General features: G+C 42.9%; 1 protein-coding gene across 1 annotated transcript in view; it reads right to left on the minus strand.

Annotated features, from left to right (window-relative positions):
• LOC310791510 (protein NLRC3-like) overlaps positions 1-19,649 on the minus strand; it is a gene marked incomplete at both ends in the record, with an annotated part of 55,454 nt that overhangs the window by 21,842 nt on the left and 13,963 nt on the right. The window contains 3 exons of the mRNA XM_083653186.1: positions 641-814; positions 8,961-10,767; positions 11,595-11,830. Of these exons, the coding sequence (XP_083509312.1) occupies positions 641-814; positions 8,961-10,767; positions 11,595-11,830 (2,217 nt within the window). The remainder of the gene's footprint in view (positions 1-640; positions 815-8,960; positions 10,768-11,594; positions 11,831-19,649) is intronic.

A 19,649-nucleotide genomic window follows, 5' to 3' on the forward strand; every position in this document is an offset into this window, starting at 1 on the left:
TCTGCTGGAAAACTGCTGCCATGCTCCATGTTTGTTTTAATTTGTTCATGTTTTTGTTTTTTCATTTATTCGCTATGTTTTTTATGTCTGCTGCACACAAATTGCCCTTCGGGGACAAATAATAAACTTGAATCTTGAATCTTGAATCTTGATACTGAATCCTAAGCCTAAGTCCCTCAGGAAGCTTTTCCAGACAGTCTAAGAGCCCTGATGGCCTGATGGAGCCCTTGAGTCTAGACAAGGAAAGGCAGACAGATCCAAACATCTCAGCTGGCTCACAACTCATTGGGAACTACTGTATGAGGTCCACAGTGTAATTCAGGACAAACCTACTTTAAATGTGGTCAGTAAAATTGTAACATGAATTAACTGATAACCAGTGGAGAGAAGACAAATTGTGGATATCATGACGTTACTACTGGTTCAAATCATAGTTGCTGTTGCTCTATTCTGAACCAGCTGGAGATGTCAAAGCATGAGGCTTGAGGTCAATTGCTGTATATGTCTTATTTTTTTATCAGCATCTGAGATGTGAAACTTGCATGGTCAACCTTTACAGAGTCAGAGATACTGACCTGTTTTGAGAGCACAGACCTTAGTGGAGAAATGTGTCAAATCAACAGACATAAACTGATCTTACTTGAGAGTTTCCAGTTGACAGTGTGGACTCTCAAGTCCAGCAGACAGCAGCTTCACTGCTGAATATGACATCTTGTTCTCACTCAGGTCCAGCTTTATCAGATGGGAGGGGTTGGACTTCAGAGCTGAGGCCAGGACTTCACAGTGAGTCTCTGAGAGTCCACAGTCATAAAGTCTGTGATCACAGATTTAATGTAAGATTAGTTATTATAAGCAGAGCTGAGATTAAGCATACCAATCAAAACATACACAGCATACTAATACTACTACTACCACCACCAGTAGTAGTATTAGTAGTAGTAGTAGTAGTAGCAGTACTAATGATAATGATGACAATAATTTGCATTATAGAATTTGAAGTTTCAAAAAGTGTTGATTGCTTAACGTGTAATATCAAATGTTGGGCAAGTTACTTTCAAAATGTAATATACTACATATTACTAGTTACTTTCATTTGAAAGTAATAAGTTACTTTATAATATTACTGTCTGTGTAGAGTAACTTGTTACTTATTACACTACTTTTGCATTACTTTTACGAAAAAACAACAGCAGCAGCAGAATGACATCGCTGCGCTGGAACCATCCCGAAAAAATAATTTCAACCGCCTTAAAGTCAGTGTAAACAATCAAAAATTCAAAATGTTATTCTTTTCCTTTGTTATTGTCATCTGTAGTGGTTATTTGGATAAAAACACACAGTTTGATAAGGAAATGATTGTATCTTTTTTAAATATGTCGTTAGATTTAATAAAATGTAACTCAATTTGTAACTTGAGTTACTTGACAAAGTAACTGGTACAATATTACTGAAATCCTATAAGTAATAAGTTATAAGTTATATTACTGAGTTACTGCTAAAAGTAATATATTACATGTAATATGTTACTTTTGTAATTAGTTACCCCCAACACTGCAACAGAAACAAACCAGGACAGAATACATTACATACATACAATTACAAGACAGCAGTTCTGTAAATTGTAAAAAAAAAGAAAAAAAAAAGAAGAAAACTAAGCTTCACAGACAGGTCATTTCAAATTCTGGTAAAACAACACAGGATTAACATGACACTCCTGTAGCTTTAAACAACAACAACCACCACCATATCAAGTAATACTAACTGTAATGTAGACACTGTCCACTAGAAAATACTGCTGTCTGTTGTGATAAAAATGTAAATTTGAATTGTAATCTTTGGAATAAACAGGCAAATTAAATTACACATTCTTGTTACTCTTCTTAAAAGTAACGCATCACTTTAGTTATTATTCCAGTTAAAAGTAATTAGTTCCCCTACTCATTACAATGTTTTTGTGTTACAGCCTAACAGCCGATACACAACAGCACAACTAAAGTCGCCTGAAGTCACTCATTCATTATATATTAGATGTGTCTGTCATCAACTTCTGAAGCATGCTGGGATACCTGGCAACACGACGAGAGTGACGACAGCGACGAGAGGAGGGGCCAAATTCAAAATTTCAAATAGACAAGACAAAACAAGACAGCCAATCAAGCTGCAGCACAAAGCAGGGCGACTGCAACTTCAAACAACGTTTGTCATTGTGGTGTGCATGCACTGTAAAACAACTGTTCCAAGTTCACTTGCTTTCTTTTGGGCCAATAGATATTATGACATAAGCCACATTACGAACAGAAGTATCTAAATAATGACAGACACAAAATATTTGTGAAGGTTTTGAGCTACAACATTAAATTCAGACTCTCCTGGATGTATTTGCCACTTTGTTGGCTCGTTCATGATGTGAGCTCTACTGTCATTCCAATATTTCCAACATGACTTGAAGACGTGAATCTTTCATAGACATTTACACCAATAAAGAGGTTGAAGAATGAAACACAAGTAACGGCTCATCTGTTGACTGGTCTGACTGGTAACTGTGATGAAGCACGACGTTTAGGTGTGCTATAATAAGCATATATACTGTCGTGAACTGTTGCTTAATTGAATTATCCCCCAACCCCCCTGTGTGTGTGACAGCAGTGGCTGCCTGGTAGGCAGAGTTATGTGAACACAGTGAATAAATGCTACTATTGTACATTTAAACATGTTTTAAGCATGTTTCTGATGTCCACAATGAGCCTCGTTATTAAAATCTTTAATTAACCTGTTTGCTGTTGCTTGTCCTTTGATCTGTGTCTCATCTCATCTCTTTTCTTTTTCTCTCTCTCGTTCTCCACATGTCACCTGACCTGCTCACCAGAACTTTACTCTGTGCTCAGCTCCATAAGAGTAATGTTATGTATGTGATTAAAGATAAGATACTAATAATGTTAAACTGAACATGATGCAGTGATATTGTCACACCGAGCACAGACGGACTTCTAAAAGGGAGCTGTTGCTCGAAATTGGAGAATATTTTGTGAGTGTTGAAATATTTTAAGAACACTCTTTTGTGAATGTTTAATCGCATAACTTGGAAGAGACTCAGCAGCCAGCATGTGTTTAGGAGCGGGCAGCTGTCATAGGCAAATAAGAATAACAACAAGGTACGTTAGTAAATTGACTGCCAGATCGCACTCTGGCACAAACTGAACCGTGTGTAAAGTCAACATTTCTTTGAACAGCCGCACACTCATTTAGTGTAGAACGTCAGATTGAATTGACAAATTCACCCACTCCCAGTTCATCAAATTAACGTTTGAGAATAAGGACAAGTGGTCAGATCATTTATGCCTCACATGCTGCAACATGTGGAGGACGAGAGAGAAAAAGAAAGAAGATGGGAGACGCAGATCAAAGGACAAGCAACAGCAAACAGGTTTGTAATTAAATATTTTAACGAGGCTCATTGCGGACATCAGAAACATGTTTAAATGTACAGTAGTAGCATTTAGTCACTGTGTTCACACACCTCTGCCCGCCAGGCAGCCACTGCTGTCACACACACACACACACACACACACACACACACACACACACACACACACACACACACACACACACACACAGTCCGACCACAACTGGGGGTAGGGGGTGGCAGGGGGGCGATGGCATCCTGCATCCGGCGATCTCAACGTGTGACGATATGACGAAGTAATTTAGGTCAAGATGGCCCAACACTAAACAGTAATGCCTTACTTTTACTCTGTTACAAGAAAAAGTAACATGATTACTGTTGTGTATTGACAGCTTGGGTTTATCCCTTTAAGAAGTACCGTCACGCCCTCTGGTGACGTCGCACACACGTCACTGTAATGTCATGTCCTGAATCAAGTAAAATACAAGCCACATGTGAATACTCCCGGTCTCATGTTTCCTCATTCTAATGTTGTAATACCGATGTGAAGTATAGTGAGTATACAACAAAACTGGCGACGAGGTAGTGCGTTCTCACGTTGTGTTTGTTATTTTCGGTAGAAAGTCCGAATTTGACGAGTTTTGACGAGGGTGTGCAGCGCGAGGTCGGAGCTAACTGAGCAACGGCTAAAGCTAGCTACTGCAGTGAACAGCAGAGCAGACGTGCAGGCACCCAGGCGGAGGACAGCACACTGCGGGAAGAGGGGGAATCTCCGCGGTGGAAAGGACACTGGAGTAATCCGACACCTGAAGGGAAGTATTGTGTCAGGACCACAAAACGTAACAAGGAAGTTACGAAAATAAAAGAAGAAGAAAATAAAAGCATAAGGAAAATTGCTAAAAATGGCACTAGTTGGAAATATAGGACCATTTGAAGAAAACACAGAACAATGGAGTTCATATACCGAGAGGTTTGAATATTTTGTACTTGCTAACAAAATTGAAGATGAAGTCATTGTGCCAACATTTCTGACTATTGTTGGAGGAAAAACATTCAACCTGCTGCGCAGCCTGCTGCAACCTGAGAAGCCAGGGAGTAAGTCCTATACCAAATAATAACGATATTGGGAAACCACTACTCTCCTAAGCCACTGATGATTGCAGAAAGGTTCAGATTCCATAAAAGGAACCAGGAGGAGTGTGAATCTGTTTCACAGTTCGTAGCTGTACTAAAACGGTTATCTGAATATTGTGAATTTGGACAGTCACTCAATGACACCATACGTGACAGATTGGTGTGTGGGTTACGCAGTGAGGCTATCCAGAAACGACTACTCACTGAAGCTAACCTGAGTCTGGAAAAGGCCATAGAGATAAGTACATCAATGGAGATGGTTTCTAGAGAAGCACAGCAGCTAAGTGCATCAGCCCAAGTGCACAAGTTTTCTGTTGAGCCAAAGAACAAGGCAGCAGCCGGCCAGCCATGCTACCGCTGTGGTAAAACAGGACACCATGCATCAGAATGTTGGTGCAAGGACTTAGACTGCCGAAATTGTGGCAAGAAAGGTCACATTGAACGTGCATGTAAAAATAAAAAGGCCCAGACAAACAAACAGCACACTGAAAAGAAAAAAGGTGGATTTTTCAAAACCAAGAAAAGACATGTGAATCAGATGGAGCACGAACAAGGCGAACAGAGCACATGTGAGTCTGATGATGAAGATACCGTGCATGTGTTATCTGTTATGGACAATGATGATGAATACTGGGTCACACCACTGTTGGAGAACAAAGCAGTGCGGATGCAGGTGGACACTGGTACACGTGTTTCCATGGTATCAGAAAATGTTTACAAAGAGAAACTACAGCACCTGACTCTTCGACCAACTAAGTTGAAGTTACGGACCTACACTGGTGAGCCTGTTCCAGTGTTAGGAGCCGTGGACGTGACAGTGGAACATAACAAGCAGAAAGTGGTTCTTCCACTGTACATCATTCCACGAGACCGCCCAGCCCTGCTAGGCCGCAGGTGGCTGAGAAGAATCAAACTGAATTGGCAAGAAGTGTTTAATAGTAATAGTGGTTAATGATGGAGAGGCAGCCCACCTACACGAGATCTTGAAAAAGTACTCAAAAGGTTTTTGATGGAGAACTTGGCAGCATGAAGGACATAACGGTTAATCTAACAATAAAAGAAGGAAGCACGCCAAAATGTCTGAAGGCTAGGCCTGTCCCCTACGCCATCAAACCTAAAGTAGAGGCAGAATTGGAGAGATTGGTGAAGAGTGGAGTATTGGAACCTGTGAGCACTAGTAACTGGGCTACACCGATTGTACCAGTTATGAAAAAGGATGGAGCTCTGCGGATGTGTGGTGATTTTAAAGTCACTGTGAACCCTGTCTTGATTCCAGAACAGTACCCTCTACCACTCATCGATGACTTCTTCGCGGGTTTGGCTGGAGGACAGAAGTTTAGCAAAATGGATTTATCCCAGGCATATCTCCAGATGCATGTTGATCCAGAGTCACAGGAAATGTTGACCATAGTGACACACAAAGGACTGTACCGGTATCAGAGGCTCCCTTTTGGGATAACCTCTGCACCAGCGCTTTTTCAAAGGGCGATGGACCAGATCCTGAGTGGACTACCAGGTGTTCAATGCTACCTGGATGACCTGCTCATCACCGGAGCAGATGAACAGTCACACTTAAGAAACCTGGAAGCAACACTACAAAGACTGGAGGAATATGGTCTGAGGGTCCGGAAAGACAAATGTGCATTTTTCCAACCTTCTGTCGAGTATCTGGGGCACGTAATCGACAGCTTAGGGCTGCACAAGGCACCATCAAAGGTGAAAGCTATCGTGGAAGCTCCAGCACCGGAGAACGTGAGTCAGTTAAGGTCATTCCTTGGCTTGCTGACATACTACGCAAGGTTCGTGTCTGACCTTGCCAATAAGCTAAAGCCGCTGCATGGGCTTCTAAAAATCACAAATAAATGGAGGTGGACAAATAAATGTGAGAGAGCGTTCAAGGCAGTGAAGACAGCCCTCTCTGAGTCAGAGGTCCTCACCCATTTTGACCCCACATTACCACTTCAGCTGGCATGTGACGCCTCACCTTATGGTGTGGGGGCGGTAGTGTCGCACATCATGCCATCAGGTGAAGAGAGACCAATCGCTTTTGCGTCAAGGACAATGAGCAAGGCAGAAAGCAATTACGCGCAGATTGAGCGTGAGGCACTATCTATAGTGTTTGGAGTAAAGAAATTTCACCAATATCTTTACGGCAGAAAATTCACACTGCTGACAGACCATCAACCCCTCACCTCTATCTTTGGTCCTCATACGGGCATCCCGTCGCTTGCAGCCAGTCGTATGCAACGATGGGCTCTGTTATTGTCTGCCCACCAGTATGACATCAAGTATAGGAAGGCAGAGCTGCACGGAAACGCTGACGGGCTCTCAAGGCTTCCGTTGCCAGTCAAACACGCTGAGCCGAGACAAGCTGAGATCTTCTACTTCAAGGAAGTGACTGCTGCTCCAGTAACCTCGACTCATGTGAAGAAACACACACACACTGACCCGGTCATGTCGGAGGTTATGGACATCGTCACTCGTGGGAGGAGAGGAGAGATGACACCAAACCTGAAGCCTTACATGGTGAGAAGAAATGAGCTTTCAGTACAGTCTGGATGCTTGCTATGGGGCTATCGTGTCATCATTCCACCACCATTAAGAGAGAAAGTGCTTGACGAGCTCCACTCTGGACACTGTGGTGTCGTACGAATGAAGGAAATCGCACGCAGCTATTTCTGGTGGCCAGGTCTGGATGCGGCTATAGAGGAGAAAGCAAAGTCATGTTCAGCCTGCCAGAAAGTGAGAAACCACCCACAGCTGGCTCCATTACACCCATGGGACTGGCCTGAAGAGCCATGGCAAAGAGTCCACATAGACTTTGCTGGACCGCTGGAGAACCACATGTTCTTAGTCGTAGTCGCTAATGGCCCGAGGTTGCCGTCATGAAAAGCACCTCCTCAGAGAGAACCATTGAAGAGCTACGGTCTATCTTCAGCCGCTTTGGTCTGCCACAACAGCTAGTTAGTGATAACGGCCCACAACTAGTGTCTGAAGAGTTCAAGACATTCATGGAAGAGAACGGCATTCAGCACATTAAGTCCGCTCCATACCACCCAGCGACTAATGGGCTGGCTGAGAGATTCGTACAGACCATGAAGCAAGCTCTCAAGTCCTCTCAAGGCACACAGTCCCTCAACAGACGTCTCAGTGCATTTCTCTTGTCATACCGAAACACACCTCATGCCACGACAAAGGTGTCCCCTGCTTCGGCTGTGCTCAAGAGACAACTTCGCACTCGACTTGACCTCCTGAGACCTCAAAAGACAAAAGAGGTTGTGCACCTTAACCAAAGAGCTCAAATGGAGAGACGGGCAAAAGCAAAGCTTCGGAGCTTCACAGCTGGAGACAACGTGCTCGCCCGGAACTACACAAAAGGTGTGAAGTGGATGCCTGTGACAGTTGTCGCAAAAACAGGTCCTGTGTCATACACCGTGGAAACCAGTGATCATCTCATCTGGAGAAGACACCTTGATCAACTGCTCCACACTTCTGGTCCCCGTGATGACTCGCCTCAGCCAACATCTCATGTTCCAGAGCAGGAGGCCGACCAAGAACAACATCCATCACCAGAAGAACCACAGAACCAGCTTTCAGGAATGGACACTGTTCCAGGCACACCTAAACCTGCTCAGGTGCCTACCGGAGACATCATTTCTCCCAGACCAGGACTCATACCGTCCTCACCAAGAGACAATGTGACTGACATACCTACAGGTCGACCCCGAAGAGAGAGACGACCTCCAGATAAACTGACACTGTAGTCTAGAGACTAACCCTCAACATTGGGGCAGAATAATCCCCAGGGTTCAGTCCGGGAGTAGAGGTAGTCTCACCCTCTCTCCCTAGTTCAGGCAAAAGTTCTATTGCTAAAACAAGTTAATTAAAAGTTAATTATATAAATAAGAAATCTAGACATTAAGACTGTGGTATAATAATAAAACAAAAAAAGAAAGTATTTGAAGTAAAGAATTTTGAGTTAAAATACTGGGACATAGAATTGTTTATTATTTGTTTAAACTACGTTAAAACTAAAGGGGGAGGGATATGTTGTGTATTGACAGCTTGGGTTTATCCCTTTAAGAAGTACCGTCACACCCTCTGGTGACGCACACACGTCACTGTAATGTCATGTCCTGAATCAAGTAAAATACAAGCCACATGTGAATACTCCCGGTCTCATGTTTCCTCATTCTAATGTTGTAATACCGATGTGAAGTATAGTGAGTATACAACAATTACAGTAGCACATTACTTTGTAATGTGTTACCACCAACACTGTGTACCACTGCTATGTAGAACAGCACTTTTATAGTGTGTAGGTTGAAGCAACTACATACTGTATCTTTATTGTAGCTCTTATGGCGTCAGGTGTGAAGGTAACTACACTGTAGATAATGTTAATATTTAGATCAGGACTAACCGAGCCTTCCTGCAGTTCCTCACAGCTGGCATCAATCTGCTTCGTCCCTCGATTGATGTGTTGTACACCTTTGGGTCGAACTCATCCAGAACCTCCTCTGACATCTGCAGCATGTAGGCCAGAGCTGAGCAGTGGACCATAGAGAGTTTCTTACTTGACTTGTTCTTTGACTTCAGGAGCTTTTGGATCTCCTGATGTACTGAGCGGTGATTCATCTCCATCAAACAGTGGAAGATGTTGATGAATCTGTCAGGAGATGTATTGGCAGTGTTCATCTTTTTCAGGGTGCTGATGGTTCTCTGAATGCTATCTGGACTGCTGTCTGTGTGACCCAGCAGGCCTCCTAAGAGACTCTGGTTAGACTCCAGTGAGAGACCATGAAGGAAGCGGACAAAGAGGTCCAGGTGGCCATTTTTACTCTTCAGAGCTTTGACCAAGACTTTCTTCAGGAGGACATCCTGGGATTGATCACATTTACCCCAGTCTTCTCCCAGGAATGTGCTCAGTACGTTCTCTGCCCTGTTTGTGTAACAGTGGAACATGTAGACTGCAGCGAGAAACTCCTGGATGCTCAGATGAACAAAGCAGTAGACCGTCTTCTGGAAGAGCACACACTCTCTTTTGAAGATCTCTGTGCACACACCTGAGAACACTGAGGCCTCTCTGACATCAAGACCACACTCCTCCAGCTCTTCTTGGTAGAACAGGAGGTTGCCTGTCTCCAGATGATCAAACGCCAGCTTCCCCAGCTTCAGAAGAACGTCCCTGTCAGTCTCCATCAGCTGCTGTTGACTCATCTCATGGTTCTCATCATACTTCTGCTTCTTCCTCTCTGTCTGAACCAGCAGGAAGTGTGAGTACATCTCAGTCAGGGTCTTGGGCAGCTCTCCTCTCTGGTCTGCTGTCAACATGTGCTCCAGAACTGTAGCAGTGATCCAACAGAAGACTGGGATGTGGCACATGATGTGGACGGTCCTGGATGCCTTGATGTGTGAGATGATTCTGCTGGACAGCTCCTCATCAGTGGATCTCCTCCTGAAGTACTCCTCCTTCTGGGGATCAGTGAACCCTCGTACCTCTGTTACCCTGTCAACACATGTAGGAGGGATCTGATTGGCTGCTGCAGGTCTGGAAGTTATCCAGTGAAGAGCCAAGGGAAGCAGATTCCCCTTGATGAGGTTTGTCAACAGCACATCTACTGATGATACCTGTGTGACATCAGACACCACATCGTTGTTGTGGAAATCCAATGGAAGTCTGCTTTCATCCAGGCCATCAAAGATGAACACAACTTTACAGACAGAGAGCTTCTCAGCGGTGACCATCTGTAAGGTTGGATGGAAAACATGGAGCAGCATGAGAAGGCTGTACTGCTCATCTCTGATCAAGTTCAGCTCCCGGAATGAAAGCGGAATCACAAGACTGATGTCTTGATTTTCCAAGCCCTCTGCCCAGTCCAGAGTGAACTTCTTCACTGAGAAGGTTTTTCCAATGCCAGCAACACCATTCGTCAGAACTACTCTGATGTGTGTCTCTTGGTCAGGTAAGGGTTTAAAGATGTCATGGCACTTGATCTGAGTGTCATGGAGAGGCTCCATCTTGGATGCCGTCTCCAGCTGCCACACCTCATGTTGGGTATTAACCTCTTCACTCTGTCCCACTGTGATGTAGAGTGCAGTGTAGATCCTATTGAGGGGAGTTCCAATTCCTGCTTCAGCTGTTCCTTCTGTTCCTTCTGTCACAAATTCACATCTCATTATCAGAATGATCTTATGCTCGTCTAAAACCTCCTGCCAAACACTGTCCACTGGAAGAGAAGAAAGAGTAAACAGAGTCAGGGCCGCTGGAAGTCATTTTAAGCAGGGGGTGCTGGGAGGAAGGGACTCTCAAAAAAATTTGGGCGTTTTTTTTTACATTTTTTTGCCATATTTAGAGGAATATCTCATTTTAAATTAACATTAGGATACTGTTGTGATGTAATTATTCAGTATTTTCTCCTTTTCTCACTCATTCAGAGCAAAGAGGGAGATATGATGATAATGCTCTATATCTCCCTATTTGCTCTGAATACACCAGTTAACATGACACAGACTTAACATGATAGAAATATTATCAGCAAACTTAATGACTAGACTAATTATTCTGATCTGAATGGCATATATCAAGAAACATTGACTCCTCTCTTTGCTGTATAGTGGGAGGTGCATTTTTGAGTAGGCTATAAAAATAGCATGTCAAGTTCACATTTCTTTATTGCCAGATTAAACAATTCGTATTGGTTGTTGGTTGGTTCAACACAACATGTGCGTGCATGCGCGCTTCTTCTTCTCTAGCCTACAAGCATGTAACTTCCTTGATTGTTATTGTTGATAATTCTATTTAAATAGGCTACATTTTCATTTCCCGAAACATTCTTAAACAAGAAAGGAACATAGTGCACTGCAAAATATTTTTAATTACACTTGTAAAAAAAAAAAAAAAAATTTTTTTTTTTTTTTTTTTGAAAAAATCTAGGGGGTGCTGCAGCACCTGCAGCACCCCTACTTCCCGCGGGCCTGAACAGAGTAAAGTGTTTAACAAAACATGCTGTTGTTTCCTGGTTTTAGAAATGGTGAGAACAGTAGACAATCTTACATTGTGCAATGCTGGTTTGACTGGGTGTCTGCAGTCCAGATCTTGTTCTGGCCCTTTTTCTACACTGGGGACAGGTGGAGTCTCCTGATGAACCAGACTGGGCCCAGTATGAGGTGATACACTGTCTGCAGAACCTGTGTCCACAGCTGGTAGAGACTGGATCCCTCAGGACCCAATGACACAATGCACAGCAGGACAGCTGCTGCTTCACAACACCTAGACTCATCTTCCTCTTTCTGTGGAGATGAACACAATTCATGATAACTGATGTCTGCTATCATCAGACAGCACAATGTAGTTTCCACTAGAAACCTTGGCCCCTATCTTCCGACAGGCGCTATCCCCTAATAGCGCTTGCTCACTTGTTTGCGCGTGCCTTAAGTCACGGAAGATAGCACTGCGCCTTGCGCCGTCCGCCAGGTGTTCTGCCAAATTTTGCTCCCCCGCTCAGCAGAGGAAAAAAAGCATCCCCACCTCACGGGAGCATACTTGTAATGATTTTTACAGAAATGTAACGGTTGAAAAGTGATATAATTGTCTGGTAGACGTGACCTCCCTGATTTCTAAGTTAAAACAGCCCCGAAACATGTTGGGGATGCAATTCTCGGCCGGGATGCGGAAAGGTTCACGGCACCTGTCGCAAGCGCAAATTAGAGCCATGCCAAAATCATCTGCGCCCCAAAATGCCTGCGCAAACGGGATTTGGGCGGTCTTAACTACCAGAATTATTCACAGGCGTGGCCAGGCAAGGCTGGGCATTACGTCAATCAAAACCAATCAGATTCCCGTCTCGCAATGGCTGTTTGCGCGAGGCTGCCTCGCCGCATGCAATATGCTGTAATTCTCTCCATGCGTAATAGAGTGTACTCACTCGTGCGAGGACAGAGAGAGCTTATTGACAGATCGTCTGTGGTGCCAATGACCCTCCGGGTTATGAAGGTAAATAGCCTGTGTCCATTGTCCAACAAGTTTTCTCAATTAATTTCACTCTTTGCAATGTGATAAAAGTTTCTCAGTGAGTTATAGTTGATTGCCTCACTGAATTATCTGCTAGTACCCAATTTTAGCAGCATAATTTGATGTCCTGGCATGACAAGGCTGTGCGTAATGACATATCCAAAGGGGGTTTTACTTGCTCTGCGCTGGCGCTGCATGGAGATTATGGTGCGCAACCCAGCGCAGAGAGGTATTTGCGCGTAAGAGGTCCTTTTCAAAGCTCTTAGCGCAAAGTAATTGCACGCTTCCAAATGGAAGTTTTAGCCAAATGTGACGAAATTCAGTCAAGGCATTCTTGAGATGTCACGCTAACGAGCTTGAAAATGGCGTTCGTGAGGTCACAGTGACGTTGACCTTTGACCACCAAAATGTAATCAGTTCATCCTTGAGTCCAAGTGGACGTTTGAGCCAAATGTAACGAAATTGTCAAGTCGTTCCTGAGATATCGCGTTAACGAGCTAGGAAATGGCATTTGTGAGGTCACAGTGACCTTGAACTTTGACCTTTGCCCACCAAAATCTAATTAGTTCAGCCTCCAGCTCGGAGCCATAATGATAAAACCCTACACTATAACGATGCCAAATTAAAATTCTAATCATACATGAGAGAAACTAATTCAAAGACAACCAGCTGGAACACTCTCCACCACTAAACTGCATGTTAAGATGTCCACTGCAGATCAGTAAATCTTTATAGTGAAATCAGTTCAGGACACAGATGTGTGAATAGTATAAATTCCAAAACGCAAGTTCTCAGGTGTTTTGCTGCAAAACTAGTTTTGCTTCAGGAATACAATCCTCTGTGTAATGTAACAGTAAAGGAAAGTAAATCCTCAGTTAATGATATTGCATCAGGTAGGCTTACAGTATAACAGTCCAATTAACTTGTGTCTGATGGTGCAGGTTCTTTACTGAAGTTTGGAGGAGGACCCATAGACCAGTCACTCTTCATAGACAGACAGCTGGGTACTGGAGACTCTGCTCTGCTGAGATTTGTGCGATTTTGACAATGTTGACAATTGAAAGACAAGGACAAGGATTTTCTGAAAAGCTGCAGTACATATGCTGTAAACCCATTTCCAAATTTTTTCCTCAGTGTTATATCGATAAATGATACATGTAGTTTGAGGGATTTTGTAATATAATTTTATACATTTCATATACCGTAAATTCCGGACTATAAGCCGCGGCTTTTTTCCCGTTTTTTGGCCTTTTTTGCCCCCTGCGGCTTATATAACGGTGCGTCTTATCTATGGATTTTTTCCAAAAAAAAAAAAAAATCTCTCTTTTTTAGCACTCTTTCTAACTATAAATCCACTTCTGTTTTAATTTCCTCTCTTGCCCTCTTTTAACAACATAACATAACATAACATAACACAACACAGGTAAGCAGAAAGAAAAAGACGAAGCAATCACGCCATGAATGAGGAAATGACTCACCTGCTGGAGGCTGGAGATACACGCTTGGGCTAAACTTTTACTCCGTGAAACACTATCGATTAAGTCCGACATCGCTCAGAGGTTTTGAGCAGCTTGAAAACAAGTTTGAAAACGTGCAGAAGTCCATCCACTCACTCACTAAAGAAACTAAGGCAACCGTGAACAGAGTTTATAATGCGGAAAAGCGCATCCGCGCACTGGAGGACAAAAACAACACAGTGAGTCCGAAAATGGATAAAATGCAAAATCGAAACCCTGCACACGCAGGTTGATGACTTAATCAGCAGGAGTAAAAGAAATAACATTCGCCTGATCAATGTAAAAGAGGAGCTGAGATTGGTGACATGGACGCTTTTGTGGCAAAATCCTGTGTTACATCCTGGACCTGAAGGAAGGCGAGAAACCACCAGAGGTGGACAGGGCACACCGGGCGCCTCGGCCACGTCCAGACCCCGGCCTGCCACCGAGGGCCATCTTCATCTGCCTACTCCGCTGGCCCGACCGTCAACTCATCCTCCAGGCTGCGGGGAAGAAGCCCCTCACCTGGGAGGGTACGCGCTTTTTCGTCCGGCAGGACCTCTCCGCGTTGGTGCAACAGAAACGCGCAACATACAACAGCATCATCGAGTCAATGGATATCGCTTTGGCGTACTGTACCCAGCGAGACTCGTCATAACCAGACCGGACTATCTTTAGCACTCTTTCTAACTATAAATCCACTTCTGTTTTAATTTCCTCTCTTGCCCTCTTTTCACCACACCGCGGACACTGTGTGCCCAGCGGCGGAACAAGAGCTCAAAGTGAAACTGCCGAATATCTTTTGAGTTGGACTGGTCAATAGTACTGTGAGTAACTAAAATAAAAAAATAAAAAACGGAATTCTCTCTTCTTTAGCACTCTTTCTAACTATAAATCCACTTCTGTTTTAATTTCCTCTCTTGCCCTCTTTTCACCACACCGCGGACACTGTGTGCACTGTAAAAAAAACAAAAAATACCACAATGTGTGATTTTGTCTGGGGATTAGTGACCTGACTTTTGTTTTGTTGAAATGTTAATAAATGGGAGCTTCCCCAAACAGCCATCTCTTTCCCGACAATCCCCTCTTTGCACGAAGCCTTACATATGGTAATTAAACATCAAAACACCCGCGGCTTATAGACCGGTGCGGCTTATAGAAGAAAAAAATAGTCACCTTTGAAGGTGCGGCTTATAGACCGGTGCGTCTTATAGTCCGGAATTTACGGTATATAATTTTAAAGATTTATTCGAGGAATGTTCATGCTTTATTGACAGAGATAGCTTTACGGGCTCCCGAACTACAATTTTGCGTGATCTGTGTTTGAAAGAGCCTATAGTCACTTTCAATGTAATCCGGGTCTTTGCACGGCGCAAATCCGCTCTGAAAAATGGCTCCTGTCTGTTGCTGCGTTGTCCTAGTTCTCCTTCTCCTCCTCTAATTCGGCCTGGGGCACAGGAACGGGGTCCGGCTTGGCTTTGGGACCAGGCGCTGGAACCGGATCGATCATGTTGGTCACGGGTTTGACTACCGTGAACGGAACAACTCATCCAGGTTCGCTGCCCTGCAGCAAGGCGACCAGCGCAGCGCGCCAAGGGGCATTTCAATGGCGTTTCTCCTCTCTGCAACAGGCAGCGTTTCTCCATTTTCTGTTATTAATTCCTCCTCCCCCATTTCAAAACAACAGCTGCGTAGTTGTTTGTTCACGTGTTGTTGGCTTGACTTTGAGGCCAGGGACCTGATACCATGTCACAGGCTGGGGAAGTCTTTGAACTACGCTAAACACGAATAAAAACAAAAACACGTCCTGATAAGACGTTAAAGACGTATTTGGCCATGAATGAGTTAATGCTCAGTTAATGATATATATTCGACATGAGTATTACAACGTGGTGCTACTAGCCACATAAGGTGCTTATGTGCTTGTAAGAGATATTATGCATGGGAATGGATGTCACAATATATCGTCCCACAATATATCGCGATATCAAAACATGACAATATGTATCGTTGAGATGAAATCTCATATCGTGAGAAAAAGAAGCTGAACATGGTGACACTGATCTGCAGCTGATTGCATGCTCGCTCTCCTTTTCATTGCTTTGTTTGAACAGACGAGGGACGTTACAGACACGGAGGATGAAAATGGTGAAATTACTCAAATTAGCGTGGAGCATGCCCCCTCAACTTACAAATCGATCGCAAAAGAATATTGTTAAAATATCGTATTGTATCATTATCGTGAACCCAATATCGTGTATCGTATCGTATCGTGAACTGAGTGTATCGTGACACCCCGAGATTACAAAGATGATGTTGTTTCTGTGGACGGCTTTCTTAAAGTTTATACCTAGAAGCTGAAATACTGTATATATGCTGTAAACACATATTGTTTTAATTTTCTAATAGTTTTTGTTGTTATATCGATCATGTAGTTTGACTTTTTGTTATTAATTTCATATGACTTTAAAGATTTATTCCAGGAATGTATGTTTTATTGACAAAGAGAGAGAGAGAGAGAGAGAGAGAGAGAGAGAGAGAGAGAGAGAGAGAGAGAGAGGGGGGGGGGGGGGGGGTCATGCAGCATTGTGTCTTAATGATCAGTTAATGATATTCCATCATGCAGCCTCACAGTATAACAGTCTTCTTACCTTGTGTCTGAAGGTCCAGGTTCATTACTGAAGTTTAGAGGAATGTCTTTAGACCAGTCACTCTTCATAGACAGACAGCTGGGTACTGGAGACTCTGCTCTCTGTCTGTGGTACTGACCTCTGCTGGAAACACAAATGTCTTGTCACTCTCTTCACTCTTGTCAAAATGTGTATGATTTTGACAATGTTGACAAATGGATGAAAAGCACTGTTTTCTGAAAATGGCTCAGAAAAACCTGCTCATCTTCATTGTACCTGGAGATCCCATACATGTTCTCTCTTTTTTTCAATAATTTATTTTAATTTTTCTTTAACAATATGGAAACAGGACAGACAAACAGGCTCAGACACAGGAAAAGAAAAGAAAGAAACAATAAATACATATATATTCGACATGCAGTATTACAACGTGGTGCTACTAGGTGTTTATATGCTTGTAAGAGATATTATGCATGGGAATCCCATATATTTTCTGAACGGTCTAGTGGTCTAGATTCTGTTTCTAGAGTTTCATGAGGCTGTGATGATCCTAGAGGTCACAAGAGGTCAATTTATACAGTAAGGTCAAGATTACAAAGATGATGTTGTTTCTGTGGACGGCTTTCTTAAAGTTTACGCCTAGAAGCAGAAATACTGTATATATGCTGTAAACACATATTGTTTTCATTTTCTAATAGTTTTTGTTGTTATATCGATCATACATGTAGTTTGACATTTTGTTATTATTTCATATGATTTTAAAGATTTATTCCAGGAATGTATGTTTTATTGACAAGTTTAGAGGAGATATATAATTTTAAAGATTTATTCGAGGAATGTTCATGCTTTATTGACAGAGATAGTGAGAGAGGGAGACAGGAATGGGAGAGACAGAGACAGAGAGAGAGAGAGAGAGGGAGAGAGAGAGAGAGAGAGAGAGAGAGAGAGACAGAGAGAGAGAGGGGGGGAGAGAGGAGGACATGCAGCATTGTGTCTTCATTCTCAGTTAATGATATTCCATCATGCAGCCTCACAGTATAACAGTTCTCTTACCTTGTGTCTGAAGGTCCAGGTTCATTACTGAAGTTTAGAGGAATGTCTTTAGACCAGTCACTCTTCATAGACAGACAGCTGGGTACTGGAGACTCTGCTCTCTGTCTGTGGTACTGACCTCTGCTGGAAACATAAATGTCTTGTCACTCTCTTCACTCTTGTCAAAATGTGTATGATTTTGACAATGTTGACAAATGGATGAAAAGCACTGTTTTCTGAAAATGGCTCAGAAAAACCTGCTCATCTTCATTGTACCTGGAGATCCCATACATGTTCTCTCTTTTTTTCAATAATTTATTTTAATTTTTCTTTAACAATATAGAAACAGGACAGACAAACAGGCTCAGACACAGGAAAAGAAAAGAAAGGAAACAATAAATACATATATATTCAACATGCAGTATTACAACGTGGTGCTACTAGCCACATAAGGTGTTTATGTGCTTGTAAGAGATATTACGCGTGGGAATCCCATATATTTTCTGAACGGTCTAGTGGTCTAGATTCTGTTTCTAGAGTTTCATGAGGCTGTGATGATCCTAGAGGTCACAAGAGGTCAATTTATACAGTAAGGTCAAGATTACAAAGATGATGTTGTTTCTGTGGACGGCTTTCTTAAAGTTTACACCTAGAAGCTGAAATACTGTATATATGCTGTAAACACATATTGTTTTCATTTTCTAATAGTTTTTGTTGTTATATCGATCATACATGTAGTTTGACATTTTGTTATTAATTTCATATGATTTTAAAGATTTATTCCAGGAATGTATGTTTTATTGACAAAGAGAGAGAGAGAGAGAGAGAGAGAGAGAGAGAGAGAGAGAGAGAGAGAGAGAGAGAGAGAGAGAGAGAGAGAGAGAGAGAGAGAGAGAGAGAGAGAGAGAGAGAGTCATGCAGCATTGTGTCTTAATTCTCAGTTAATGATATTCCATCATGCAGCCTCACAGTATAACAGTCCTCTTACCTTGTGTCTGAAGGTCCAGGTTCATTACTGAAGTTTAGAGGTCTGTCTTTAGACCAGTCACTCTTCATAGACAGACAGCTGGGTACTGGAGACTCTGCTCTCTGTCTGTGGTCTTGACCTCTGGAAACACAAATGTTTGATACATATCATTAGCCTGGTAAAGCAGCCGGTCACGTGAACTCACATTTCATTTTGTTCTTCCAGACCGTCTGGCCTCCAGGCCCTGGAGGGTGTTTGCAGAAATGACAAAGCGCTCTAGCCAATCAGCGACCTGCCTCATAGTTGATATCGTAACTGGCCAATGTCAAATGAGACATGTAGTTTGATTTTTTTGTCTGAGTAGGTCACCACAGTAATGGCGGCTTGTTTACATCCGCAACTTCGCAGGATTCGTGTATACATTTCATATATATAATTTTAAAGATTTATTCGAGGAATGTTCATGCTTTATTGACAGAGATAGTGAGAGAGGGAGACAGGAATGGGAGAGACAGAGAGAGAGAGAGAGAGAGAGAGAGACAGAGAGAGAGACAGAGAGAGAGAGAGAGAGAGAGAGAGAGAGAGAGAGAGAGAGAGAGAGAGAGGGGGGGGGGGGGAAGAGAGGAGGACATGCAGCATTGTGTCTTCATTCTCAGTTCATGATATTCCATCATGCAGGCTCACAGTATAACAGTCCTCTTACCTTGTGTCTGAAGGTCCAGGTTCATTACTGAAGTATAGAGGAATGTCTTTAGACCAGTCACTCTTCATAGACAGACAGCTGGGTACTGGAGACTCTGCTCTCTGTCTGTGGTACTGACCTCTGCTGGAAACATAAATGTCTTGTCACTCTCTTCACTCTTGTCAAAATGTGTATGATTTTGACAATGTTGACAAATGGATGAAAAGCACTGTTTTCTGAAAATGGCTCAGAAAAACCTGCTCATCTTCATTGTACCTGGAGATCCCATAC

The sequence above is a fragment of the Poromitra crassiceps genome (assembly GCF_964638095.1).
Source record: "Poromitra crassiceps genome assembly, chromosome: 16".
In the NCBI taxonomy this organism is placed as follows: Eukaryota; Metazoa; Chordata; class Actinopteri; order Beryciformes; family Melamphaidae; genus Poromitra; species Poromitra crassiceps.